General features: G+C 42.2%; 1 protein-coding gene across 3 annotated transcripts in view; it reads left to right on the top strand.

Annotated features, from left to right (window-relative positions):
* KREMEN1 (kringle containing transmembrane protein 1) overlaps positions 1–14,264 on the top strand; it is a 70,171-nt gene that overhangs the window by 18,860 nt on the left and 37,047 nt on the right. For 2 of the 3 annotated variants that reach the window (XM_087424005.1, XM_087424006.1), the window contains exons 2-3: positions 871–1,033; positions 5,618–5,709. The exons of the other annotated variant lie outside the window; for it this stretch is intronic. In XM_087424005.1, coding sequence (XP_087280131.1) covers positions 871–1,033; positions 5,618–5,709 — 255 coding nt within the window. The remainder of the gene's footprint in view (positions 1–870; positions 1,034–5,617; positions 5,710–14,264) is intronic. 3 annotated transcript variants of the gene reach the window in all.

The following is a 14,264-nucleotide window of genomic DNA, read 5'->3' as shown; positions in this document are numbered from 1 at the left end:
TTAATTTTTAAAAATTGCTCTTTGTACTGTGCCTTTCTCATGAACTTCTGTAAATTTAATGCATGCAATATGTGGGGGGAAATCCTATCAGCCTCAGTTCCCATCCCCCCAAAGTCTGAGAAGCAGATTTTAGAAGCACATTGTTGCACCTGCAAGGATTTTGTCATTTTATTAAATGGACCTGAGACCATGTTCATCGTATCTTGTAGAAAGGAATTTCAGAAAGAGGGGAGAGAAAATGCCAACTCAGCCCCTCCTCCCTCCTATTGACTGTTTTGTTGCACCTCTGTCTCAAACAGCCTGGGGAGGACTGTTCTTCATTACCAGGGAATGTGAGTCATTCCCAGGCTTGTGTGATTGGGATTCCAAAGCATTGCTATATCTGATGGTCTTATTAAATCCAAGTGTCAGTGCAGCCTTTCAGACTGTAGGGGAGAGCTCAGTTACAGCTGGTGACCTGGTTCTAGTTACCACACAGAGACACTGGCGAGAGCAGTGACCCCCTCTGAGCACCCAGAATTCCTCATGGATGGCTGTTGCCAACTGTTCCCAGATTTGAGGGTTTCCTGGTTCACTTCATGAGCTTCAATACATTTCAGCTCCCTGTTTATAGATATCTATTTGGGATCTATATACTTTCGGGGAAAGTGTGTCTGTAGACAAGCTGAAGGCAAGATGAGCCTAGCATTTGGAGGGTACCTTGTTTCAGATTTACTCAGCCCTACCAGTGTTAACTTTGCTGTGTCCAGGATCTAGCAAGACACTATCCATTTCCAGCTTGATCCAAACAAAACAAAACATCAACCAGAGAGGGAGGAGACTATAGATGTTGCCAGAAAATTAGTTTGCTCTGTCTTTTCTTTCTCCTAGAATGTTTCACAGCCAATGGTGCCGATTATAGGGGAACGCAGAACTGGACGGCACTACAAGGCGGGAAGCCATGTCTGTTCTGGAACGAGACTTTCCAGCATCCATACAACACTCTGAAATACCCCAACGGGGAGGGGGGCCTGGGCGAGCATAACTATTGCAGGTAAGATGGGACCACACAGTACTTAGAAAAAAAATCTCTGATCTCTTCTTCCAAGCCCTTCCAACCTTGCTCACAACTAGGGAGAACTTCTTTGTATCCTTTTGGCCAACTCAGAAGGCCTGTCTTGATATTATTTTAAAAATCTCTCCCACACCTTGTGCGCGAGCGCGCGCGCACACACACACACACACACACACACACACAGACATCCACATACAATCTACTACTCTTTTCAACTTGAGTGGCTTTGATACAAATTTCTGGTTTTCAGAACTCTGCTTTCCTGTCTGATCACTTACATGTCTCTCTGGGAGGGTTTTCTTAGTTGACCCTACTACCAGTGGACAATACACAGCTTCTTAAGCTGCTGTGAATCTAGTGGTCAAGCAGAGCACCATCTGTGGCCCAAATCTCCCTTTGCTTCTGAGCAAAGGAAGCTGCCCTGCATTATCCCACTTCCTGCCAGCCCAGGATAACCTTGCTCTGAGAGCAGCTGTAGCCATCAGATTTGTGCTGTTTCCTTCCTTTCAATAGACCAAGGTGTGTCTTTGCTCTTCACCTCCTGTCTGACTCTAGCAGGGGCGCTTAACCTGAGATCCATGGTGCTTCAAATGTGTACGTGCGATTTTCTGGGGAGATGATCTATGGTTTGATCAGATTCTCAACGTTATCTGTGATCCAAACCAAGTTAAGAATCACTAGGTTGGGGCTGGCCCAGTGGCGTAGCGGTTAAGTTTGCACCTTCCGCTTCAGCAGCCCTGGGTTCGCCGGTTTGGATCCTCGGCGTGGGCCTACTCACCACTCATCAAGCCATGCTGAGGCAGCGTCCCACACAGAAGAGCTACAACTCTACAACTATGATACACAACTATGTATTGGGGCTTTGGGGAGAAAAAAGAAAAAGAGGAAGATTGGCAACAGATGTTAGCACAGGGCCAATCTTCCTTAAAAAAAGAATCACTGGGTCTGTAGGGACCAGAGCAAAGATTCTAAGCACTTTTGGTTATAGCTACATTTTAGCTATTTATACCCAAGATCTTGGTAACGTGACTCATGATTCAGCAATGTGTTGAATTTAGTTATTATTAGGACAGGTGCAAAGGCAGCCTCTTGAGCCCCTGGGACAGGGAAAAAGGATTGCTGAGCTACATTTTGAGCTACACACTGTGTCCCGTGTTCTACCAGTATGTTGAAATCTCAACCATGGCACTGTTGACCCAACTGAGCCAACATATTTATACCTGCATTGCGTGGGCCACACTGTTTACCTTCTGCCCTCCCTACATACCTTTGCTAACACTCTAGGACCCATGTGGTTGTTTTGAAGTCACCAGGCCTGTAGTCCATGTCATCTTTATCCCTGTGCCTTTAGCTCTTTCCTTCACCTCTGTCCTAATTTGTGCCAACTGGCCATTCCCCCATAGTTGCTGTTGCATTGTTTTTTAGTTTGTTTATTATTATAAAAATATTAAAAGCTTTCCAAAAAGATTCTCAAACCCTACAGATATGTATTGTTTAAATAAAGTCCCCCATTTTACCTCTTTCCCCCCAAATCCTCCCCACCAAGCCCCACTTCCCAGAGGTAACAATTTGTATATTTTTTACTTCACATTTTGCTACCTTTTGTATTTTATTGTTCAAGTTACATGCTCATTAAGTAATTCTTTTACATTTTATTTTCAAAGTTATACATGTTCATTAACATTTTTTTTTGCATAACTAAAAAAATTAACCCTACTCCATTTCTGGTTTATTTCTTTCCTCTAAGTTTTTCTAATCATAGAATAGTTGGGTTGGTTTGGGAAGAGAAACCAGCATCTGTTTTTTCTTTTTACATTGTTACTTATCTTCTTGCTCTAAAGTGTCTTTTGGTAGTAGGCTATTGGTTTATCTATTATTCTGTTGTCAAGCAAGTCTTCTCAGAAGGGCTCTAGTTTTTAAGTCTGACTTTAAGTAAATTTTAAATTTCCAAGGAGGTTTAATTTATGTGAAAAAATTCTTTCCTTATAGATTAGCACCCAGTTCTACCCATAGCCTCCTAGAAATGCACCAGGAAATATCCATTGAGAGAGCAGTGAGAGCCAGGTATAACCACCTTCCTCCTTAGCCCTGGCTGGCTGCAGCTGTCTCTTTTGATTTGAAGGAATGTGCCAGACCTGAACTACCAGTTTATACTTCGAAAAAGAGAGGCTGAAATTGTTGATTATTATCACATCAGAGAGTCCGGGCCTTTTGTTTTAGCACTGCAACAAAGTCAAAGATGAATTTACTTGTTCTTTATTAAGCTATTCTGATGCTTTTCAGAGTGGTTTTGACATAGTTAATAAACAGTTGTTTTCTAAGGTCTTTACCAAATACTACATCAAAGCCGAACACTGAATAGAGGGAGGAAGATGACAGTGAAATATTGTTTAAAGCAGGGCTTTGTGCAAGAAACCTACTTTGATTTCTCAGCTGACATCTGACACTATGTTTGTCTTGTGCCATGTTTCCAGACCCATCACAGTTGCAGTGTCTGAGAGATGGCGAGTGATGGGAACGCACTTCTCCGGGCTCGACGTATCTGGATTAGAGGGGAAGGCAGAGAGACTGGGAAGAGCAGAGTTGGCGCTGGCACCTGCCTTTGGGCACAAAAAATAAAAGGACCCTTTGTGTTTCAGGGCGGCTTATCTTCTGGGCCACACAATAGGCTTATCCCTCTCAGGCCTGATAGGGGTTACTCCAAACCTCCCGCTGCAGGGTCTTTATACCCATTTCCGGCCTAACCGGAGTGTCAGGTTTCCAGTGTTCTGAGTCTAAATAAAGGGAGCTTGGACAGCAGTGAAGAGAGGCGAGGCTTTTCTGTGTGTCCAGTAGCCCCTGCCATTTTTTGGTCTATTCCAGCAGTGTTGCCCATTATTGTCATGGCATCTCTGAATTCAGAAGATCTTAAAGGGGGGCCTGGCCTGGTGGCATAGTGATTAAGTTCGCACCCTTTGCTTCAGTGACCCGGGGTTCACAGGTTTGGATCCCAGGCGCAGACCTATGCACTGCTTATCAAGCCATGCTGTGGCAGGCGTCCCACATATAAAGTAGAGGAAGATGGGCACGGATGTTAGCCCAGGGCCAGTCTCGCTCTGCCAAAAGAGGAGGATTGGCAACGGATGTTAGCTCAGGGCTAATCTTCCTCACCAAAAGAAAAAAAAAATCTTAAAGGGCGTTTATTCCAAGCCACTCATTTAGAAATGTAAATTAATCTTTTAAAAATATTATTGCTGTATCAGAAGTTGGTACCAGGATTACAGGATTGTATGTTCTAACTGAAACTCTTTGGCATAGTTTTCTTCAAAATTCTCTGAGAAGTTAGTATTTTGAGGTAGAAATAAGACCCATTTCAAGCAGATGTGAGTTGATCAGCCTGATCCTGATGAAGGCTTGTCAGTGGAGTCCATGCTATGTGAATTTTATTTTATTGTTTAAAAATTACACAACCTGTTCATTGTAGAGGAAATAAGAAAATAGAATCCAAAAAAGAAAAAAAAATTAAAATTACCGATAGTCCCATCATCCAGAGATAAATACTTTCAAGGATTTGGTGTGTATCCTTCTCTATATACATATTTTCAAATAATGAGATTATGTCATCCATCGTGTTTTACAACTGCCTTTTTAAAAAACCTAACAAGACATTGTGAATGTCTTTCCGTATTAATATATGTGTCTCTACATCACATTTTTACTAGCTGCCCGGCATTCCCTACACGGGTATAACATATTTATTTAACCAAGGCTTAATTGTTGGGTATTTGTTGTTTCTAACTTCTAAATATTATAAAAATGCTGTGGTGAACATCTTTGTAAGTTATTCAGCTTTATTCTAAGATTTCCTTAGAATAAAGTACTAAAGGAGAAATTGCCGAGTAAAGGGAGTTTGTATATATTTAGGGCCTTTGACTCTAATTACTAAATTGCCATCCTGACCGTTTGCATCTGTTCACATTCTTATCTGCATGTGCTCTCTCAGCTGTGGAAATCTCCATTGTTCACACTTAAGGTGCCAGTGCTGTTTGGCATGATTTGTTCAGTGGTCAGTTGTCCTGGTGATACTGTAGTTAATTTGTATAAACATATATCAACTTTGCTCCCTCCCCCACCCACTGCCCCCCAAGTCTGAAGTATATGTTGGAGTGGATAGATGTGTTCTTGTAGTATTACCGTTTTTTTTTCTTCTTCATAAGAGGTAGCATTGAGATACATACCAATTATTAGAAATAACACAGGCCGGCCCCGTGGCTTGGCGGTTAAGTGCGTGCGCTCCGCTGCTGGCGGCCCGGGTTCGGATCCCGGGTGCGCGCCGACGCACCGCTTCTCCGGCCATGCTGGGGCCGAGTCCCACATACAGCAACTAGAAGGATGTGCAGCTATGACATACAACTATCTACTGGGGCTTTGGGGGGAAAATAAATAAATAAAATCTTAAAAAAAAAAAAAAAAAAAGAAATAACACAGAAGCTGAAGTGTTACTTTTTGGGAAAAATGAAAAGCAATGAGCCAGCTAACTTAAAACGACGGAAATGTTACTGGTTGTGTCCTTTTCCCTAACAGAAACCCAGATGGAGATGTGAGCCCCTGGTGCTACGTGGCAGAGCATGAGGACGGTGTCTACTGGAAGTACTGCGAGATACCTGCTTGCCAGAGTAAGACTCTAATGCACCATCTGAAGGTTTCAGGACAGGGAACACTTGAGTGCAGAGGTGGAGGCTACTGCCAGATGGCAGTTAGTTCAGGCAGGTGGATTTTATGAAGCAGGTGAAAGGAGAGGCCATCCTGGGCTGAGGATTTTCACTTCTCTTGTTGAAGGCTTTTCAGAAATGTGAATGTCCAGTTCCCTCAGGACCCCATTCCCTTGATGGATAAGCCCAACCAGAATTTCTGCTTCTTAATTTCCTCTTGCTGATTCTTTCATGGATAGAGATGGCAACAGCTTAGTAGTAGGCCAGAAAAAAAAAGTACTGTGCACTTTTGGGAATGAATTTTTTTTTCTTTATTGTGCAATTTTTCTTGTACATTATTGTTTGTCAGTCACCATGTAAATGCATCCCTTCACCCCTTGTGCCCACCGTCCACCCCCCTTGCCCCTGGTAACCACCAAACAGTTCTATCTGTCCGTGTGTTGGTTTATCTTCCACTTATGAGTGAAATTGTGCGGTGTTTGTCTTTCTCTTTCTGGCTTATTTTGCTTAACATAATACCCTCCAGGTCCATCCATGTTGTTGCAAATGGGACGATTTTGTCTTTTTTATGGCTGAGTAGTATTCCTGTGTATATATATCTATGTACGTGTATATAGATAGATAGATATACACACCACATCTTTATCCACTCGTCAGTTGAGGGACACTTGGGTTGCTTCCATGTCTTGGCTATAGTGAATAATGCTGCAATGAACATAGGGGTGCATAAGGCTCTGTGGATTGTTGATTTCAGGTTCGTTGGGTAGATACTCAGTAGTGGGATAACTAGATCATAAGGTATTTCTTTTTTTTTTTTTTTTTGTGCGGAGGATCAGCCCTGAGCTAACATCCATGCTAATCCTCCTCTTTTTGCTGAGGGACACTGGCCCTGGGCTAACATCCGTGCCCATCTTCCTCTACTTTATGTGGGACGCTGCCACAGCATGGCCTGACAAGCAGTGTGTCAGTGCGTGCCCGGGATCCGAACCCGGGCCGCCAGCAGCGAAGCGCACGCACTTAACTGCTACACCACGGGGCCGGCCCCCTCTATTTTTAATTTTTTGAGGAATCTCTGTACTGTTTTCCTTAGAGGCTGCACCAGTTTGCATTCCCACCAGCTGTGTATGAGGGTTCCTGTTTCTCCACAGCCTCTCCAGCATTTGTTGCTTTTTGTTTTGATGATTATAGCCATTCTAATGGGTATAAGGTGATATCTTATTGTAGTTTTGATTTGCGTTTCCCTGATGATTAGTGATGTTGAACATCTTTTCATGTGCCTATTGGACATCTGTATATCTTCTTTGGAGAAGTATGTGTTCATTTCCTTTGCCCATTTTTTGATCAGGTTGTTTGATTTTTGTTGTTCAGTTTGTGAGTTCTTTATGTATTATAGAGATTAATCCCTTGTCAGATATATGGTTTGCAAATATTTTTTCCCAGCTGGTGGGTTGTCTATTCATTTTGATCCAGGAATGAATTTTTTTAAATGAATAAAGAACTCCTTTGCAGACAGTGAAACTAGGTTATGATACTTGTATTATTTGGATTTGACATGCTATGTCCCCTAAAAAGTGATATTCAGTAAATACCTAATTAGATACCTTCCAAAGCCATCGTGATAGTCCTTTTCCTCACATTAGTATAAAGATGTTCTATTGTTTTTATGATAACTCACAACTTGTTCTTCTCTCTTACCAAAAAACCCAGTTTCTTCAGCCTTTTATTACAAGGCCTGTTTTCTGTTTCCTTCATTCATTTCTATATTTAATATTTATTATATGCAAGGTACAAGGCAGAAAGATACCCTGACCTTCAGGAGATATGTGGTGTGGCAGAGAATCTGAGGAAGATACTTTAAAACAAAGTAGAAAATATTGTGGGAAGATTTAAAGTACAGAAACCAAAACTAAACATGGTACTGTGTAGGAATTTATTAATACAGTGTTTATAATATCCTTTTAATTATGCCAGAGGAGCAGGGTTTCTCAGTTCCTAGAGCTGAAGAAAAGGACAGCTCATTCATAATAATTCTACCTGAGTTATTTTTTCCTTATTATTTAAACCTATTCCTTGCCCTGCCACCTCTCTCACTCCTCAGGTCAGGAGGCTGTGTAGGCAGAGTGACATGGATGTTCACGTGGGACCTGGGACCCTCTCAGTCATGCCCACTCAACAGTCTAAATTCTGATGCCTCAAGGGGGAAGGGCAGTCCTTGAACCGGTGCTGCAGGTCCAGTGCTCACCTTTCATAAGTTAACTTTCCAAATGTTGCCTCTGCCTGGCAGTTAGGCCCTGCTTCACTATCCTCCAACCTGAGTGTGCCTTCATCCATCTCAAAATTGAGAAAACAGTAAAGACCAGAAGAATGGGCTTTTACTCAGTCTGCTTAATCAAATTTTTAAAATGAAAAACATCTCATTTGGCTCTAGTTATGTAAAGAAGAAAGGGGCAGGGGGAGAGGAAAGCAGATTTTCCTCGGTCCATTTGTTTTACACAAAGATAGTCTTTTAGCCAGCCTATGTCATTCTCTCAGGAATGGCGAACACAGGGGATTTCAATCTGGGCGCTTTTATTTGGAAAGATAATCCTCAACTTGCATTTATAAAATATAATTTGGGCCAATGGGAGCTGGCTCATGTGGTCATTGAAACTAAGTTCCAGAAGAGAGAATTATAGCAAAATGGTACAAATCATCTAGTACCCCTCTAATTTGTAATATTTGCTGGAATGTGCCTCACTGTTCCAAAAAGGAAAATTAAGTATCATTTCCTTTTCTTATGGCCCTTTGGTAACTCTCTCAAAGCTTCTAAAGCTGCCCTTGAAATGGTCTGGGTAGAGAGATTTACAGAAATTGGTAATGAGAACTGGGGAATACCTAGTTTGGGAGGGTAGAGGGAGTGTCTGGCTTTGGTTCTTTGAAAAACTCTTCCATTTATCCTGTGGGCACCAGGGTTCCCCGTCAAGCCGAGCCTCAGACCTTGAGTCTGGCAGAACATTGTGCTTCTAGTGTGTCTGATTAACATAGTTGAGAAAAACTCCTGTGCTATTTGCAGCAAGGGACCTTGGTAATTGCCTGGTGGACTCAATTGAGATACAGCCTGCCTATTTTAGGCCAGTTTTGCCCTATTTCTGGATGTGGAGTCATAATTTTCATGAATAATACTAACCCTCTGTGTGAAGCCCGCTATTCATTATTAGCATTGAACTTGTCGTACAGAAAAAGGCCTATGACATGATCAGATTCCTGGAAAGTTCATATCTGAATATAACAGACCCAGCAGGAGCCAGGGGGAATGAATGTTTAGGGACAAAGCAGAATGTGGTTGAATGGTGGGCCATTGTGTGGAGACCGGAATCTCTGCCCCTCAGCGCGTTACGTAGAGAGCTAAAACAAGCAGGGAGGCAGAGATGAAGTATGATTCAAAAAGGGAGCAAAGAGAAATTTGAACTGTGCTCTTGACCTATAGAGCATGGATCAGAACTTACTGTTAAAAGGAGAACAACTCTGAGGTAATTGGATTTCCTCTTCAAACCACGTCCGCCAGTATGTTTCTCGGAAACCCCAAGTTCTTATTGCAGAAAGAAGTAGTACAGATTTTTAAAAGCAAATTCCAACGCCATCAAGTTTACCATCCGTCTAGATCCCACCCTCTAAATCTATAAATCCTGTTGGTTTGGCTATTGAGGGGGAAATCATTTGGCTTAACATCTGTCCTTTGTGTATCTCTCTTTTGTTAAATGATCATCCTCATTCTAATTCTTCTGTATTTCATTGCTTTTGAGGGATGTGCTTGTATGGATTTCAGCATGGCTTTTGCTTTGCTCTATTTTACCTACAGGTTCTTTATAAAAGTTTTGTATCATTTTTTGAAAGTAAATAATCTAGTTGTAGGTGGGGAGAGGAACCAGCAAATGGCATTTAAAGGCAAATATAATTTTCTTCACATAGCTGATTTGGGCCTAAGGCCACAGGCGTGAAGAAATTTAGCTTGTCATCTCTGAGAGCTATCTTTTGTTTGCTATAAAACATTCACCTGGGGCCGGCCCCGTGGCTTAGCGGTTAAGTACTCGGCTCCGCTACTGGTGGCCCGGGTTCGGATCCCGGGCGCGCACCGACGCACCGCTTCTCCAGCCATGCTGAGGCCATGTCCCACATACAGCAACTAGAAGGATGTGCAGCTATGACATACAACTATCTACTGGGGCTTTGGAGAAAAAAAAGGAGGAGGATTGGCAATAGATGTTACCTCAGAGCTGGTCTTCCTCAGCAAAAAGAGGAGGATTAGCATGGATGTTAGCTCAGGGCTAATCTTCCTCACAAAAATAAATAAATAAAATAAAATAAAACATTCACCTGATTTCTTTTTTTTTTTTTTTTTTTTAATTTATTTATTTTTCCCCCAAAGCCCCAGTAGACAGTTGTATGTCATAGCTGCACATCCTTCTAGTTGCTGTATGTGGGACATGGCCTCAGCATGGCCGGAGAAGCAGTGTGTCGGTGCGCGCCCGGGATCCGAACCCGGGCCGCCAGCAGCGGAGCGCCCTCACTTAACCGCTAAGCCACGGGGCCAGCCCCAACATTCACCTGATTTCTACAAACCCAACTACAAAAATTCATCTTTAAAATAGTTAGGGAAATTTGAATACAGACTGAGTATTAGACTATACTAAGGAATCACTGTTAATTTTATTAGGCACAATAATGGCATGGTGGTTATATATGTATATTTTAAGTCCTTTTATTTATTTTTTTATTTTTTTATTTTTTAAAGATTTTATTTATTTTATTTTTCCCCCAAAGCCCCAGTGGATAGTTGTATGTCGTAGCTGCACATCCTTCTAGTTGCTGTATGCGGGACTCGGCCTCAGGATGAACGGAGAAGTGGTGCCTTGATGCGCACCCGGGATCCGAACCCGGGCCACCAGCATCGCAGCGCGCGCACTTAACCACCAAGCCACAGGGCCGGCCCTAAGTCCTTTTAAATTAAAGATACATACTGAAATATTTGTGGTTGAAATTATATTATATCTGGGATTTGTTTTAAAATAGTCTAGCCTCCCAAAGAGTGAGTGGGTGGGAGTGCAGGACATAAATGAAACAAGAATGGTTAAAAAAAAAAGTGAATATTTGTTGATACCAGGTGATGGGCTCCTTATTCTTTCCTACTTTTGTGTATGTTTGAAAGTCTCTATTATAAAAAATAAATTTTATAATATTTTAAAATTTAAATATTAAAAAATGAATACATAAATACAACAGTCAAAGTGTCTGGATTCAAATGTGTGACATGATTAACCGAAATTGTAATACTTTTACACATAGCTTACAGGTATCTGAGTTAGTTATTAAAGTTATTAGGGCCGGCCCCATGGTTTAGCGGTTAAGTGCACGCGCTCCGCTACTGGCGGCCCGGGTTCGGATCCCGGGCGCGCACCGACGCACTGCTTCTCCCACCATGCTGAGGCGGTGTCCCACATGCAGCAACTAGAAGGATGTGCAACTGGGGCATGCAGCTATCTACTGGGGCTTTGGGGAAACAAAAGGAAAAAAAAGGAGGAGGATTGGCAACGGATGTTGGCTCGGAGCCGGTCTTCCTCAGCAAAAAGAGGAGGATTGGCATGGATGTTGGCTCAGGGCTGATCTTCCTCACAAAAAAACATAAAATAAATAAAATAAAGTTATTAAAGTTTTAGTTATTAAACTTGTTAAAACTATTAGTTATTATTTAAAGTTATTAAAACTATTAGTTATTAAAGTTAGTTAGTTATTTAAAACTATTAAATTTTAAAACCACAAAGACTTTAGAAGTTATTAGCTGTGACAAATGACATTGTTTAAGCTCTGGCCATATACCAGACCTTGTACAAAGTGGAGGATACAAGAATTGCGTGGTGTGCAGCCTGTGGGGAGCCCCTAGTTTAGGACCAAAGACAGACACATAAACAGATAAGCATATGCAAGATTCCCTGTAAGTGAGATGCGCAAAAGATTGGGAGCACCAAAGAGGGGCATCTGCCCTGGCATGGTGTGAGGCAGGAGCTATTGTTTGTTAAAGAGGGCTTCTGGAAGAAGTGGGATCTTAGTGCAAAGCTTCTCCAACTTTAAGGTGCATATAGTCACCAGGGATCTTATTCATTCAGTCTGTCTGGGACAGCCCTGAGACTCTGCATTTCTGGCAAGCCCCTGGGATGCCAGAGCTGCAGAACCACACTTTAAGTAGCCAGGTTCTAGATGTTAGGCTTGGGTGAAGTAGGGAGGATGTTGGAGGCAGAGGGAACAGTTTGCACACACACACACACACACACACACGAATTCCCAAGCAAAGTCAGTGTTGCTGAGACATAAATTTTAAGAAGGAAGGTCAGAAGATGAGGTCTGAGAAGAATGAGATGGGGCCAGATAATGGAAGATCTTGTGGTCTGGGGACAGAGCTTGACTCGACCCAGGAAGATGGTGATAAGGCTGAGGAGAGTGCAAAGTGTCAGAGGGAGACATTTCTCTATAGCTTTTTAAGCCCCCTTTTTAGGGATTTGGGGTGAGGTTGCTCCCTCTTAAGCTGTGAGAAGTTCTCTAGTGATTGATTGTAGCGTTCACACAGACCAGCCCTAAGAGGATGCCAGTGATAGCACCTCTGCAATATGGGACCTTCAGTTGATCTCAGCCAGCTCAAGTTCCTTTTAATTAAATGACACCCTGACTTTGTCAAAATAGATTTGTTGTTCCTTACAAAAATACAGCCCCAAAAAACAGGATTCGAAAGCTTCCAATTGCGATCCCTAATAAGAGTTTTTAAAGCTATGTTCAGAGTGGGAGTCAAAGCCAAGAGCACTTTGGCAGTGGTGGTCAAGGCAGTCTCTCAATTACAGAAAATGTTTTGTTTCTGTCAGCACTTTCTGCATTTTAATGTTAGTGCTGATTTTTAGTATGTTTTAGCTTTTATTTCAGCTATTATTGAGTACCTACTATGTACAAAGCACTTATACAGTCACGTGTCACAGAAGGAGATTTCAGTCAACAACGGACCACATATATGACGGTGGTCCCATAAGATTTGTACCATACAGCCTACGTGTGTAGTAGGCTATACCATCTACGTTTGTGTCAGGACACTCTATGATATTCGCACGAGGAGGTCGCCTAACGCATATCCCCGTTGTTAAGTGATGCGTGATTGTATTCACTTTATCTTATTTAACTTTTTCAACACTCCTATGAAACAGGTAGTATGTCCACTTCCCCCACCCCGCATTGTTCAGATGAGAAAATGAGGGTAGAATACTTAAGTGATTTGATGAGGATTACACTCTGAGCCAGATAGGATTTGAACCTAGGACTCCTAATGGCAAGACCAGTGCCCTTTCCTTTCAGTACTTGAGAACAGCCCCATTTCCTTTATTTGCTTGAAAACGGGGGCCCTGGGATGGATCCAGTCTACTGTTGAGGTCATTCTTGAGAATTTTGTTTGTGGATTGTTTGGGAATTAGAGTTTGAAATTCTGATAGTATGCTGAGTTATTAAGATTGCCTTTTTGACATTGAGGAAACCAAAGGATTAACTCAGTGGCGACAGAGGGTCTGCAGTTCAAGCTGTTAGCTCTAAGTCATTTTCCTTTCTTCTTTGGGTTTGGGAAATCCCAAGCCCCAGGAGTAAAGCAGGCTGCGATGGTATCCAGGAAGGATTTGTTGCACAGCAGAGCCTCTCTGTAGAATGTTGGGCCATTTCTGCGGGTGTTCCCAGCCCAGCTGTTCTCAGCTGGGAAGGGGCTCCCCAGAGTTGGACCCTTTGCATGAGATGCTGCATCAGCCGCCTTGTCCAGGCCTCAGGGTCTCTCCCAACACCTTGTCTTCATTGCATGGGCTGAAGTTCATCTTAAAAAAGACACATCTCTGTGCATCATTAACACTTTACAGTTAAAAGGAACCTCAAACTTTAGCCGATAGCCAAAGCAATATTGAAATGAAGGTTAATAATATGAATTATGCAAACTAATTTTTTTACCTCTGTCTTTCCATTACAATACTTAACATTTTTATTTATTTGAACCCTTTTAGACTGCCCAAATTAGCATTGTCAGAACCCTGTTTTATATTGTTTATTCTTGCTCTCTCAACTAGACTAAGCTGTTCAAAGATATGAGCAAGGGAGCTCTGGAATTTCTGTGAAGGAGAGACTTAAGGTGGGAAGGGGGACTCAAGGATTTCTCTTAAAGCTGTATTTGCATAGCAGGCGCCCTCATTTGACTTGGATTGTATGTTTATTTATGGAGGGATGCTGATGGAATTTATGGGATCTTTACCCCCTCAAGCCTCTTCCTTGGCAGCTACTGAAAAAAGCCATATATTTTAACAATCTTCTGCAACATCTAGCACAGTGGAGGCCATAACAGGTGCTCACTGAATATTTTTGATGATGTGATGTCACGTCTCTTCCAGTAAGAGAGACAACACAAGCTAGTGGAAAGAATGTGGACTTCAGAGTCACACTGGCTTAGGTTTGAATCATTACTCACTTAATAGCTT

Source organism: Ceratotherium simum, chromosome 35, assembly GCF_057802395.1.
Source record: "Ceratotherium simum simum isolate JZ-2026a chromosome 35, ASM5780239v1, whole genome shotgun sequence".
NCBI classification, from domain to species: domain Eukaryota; kingdom Metazoa; phylum Chordata; class Mammalia; order Perissodactyla; family Rhinocerotidae; genus Ceratotherium; species Ceratotherium simum.
Note: the sequence above shows the minus strand (reverse complement) of the source record. Positions and strands in the feature narration are given on the sequence as shown.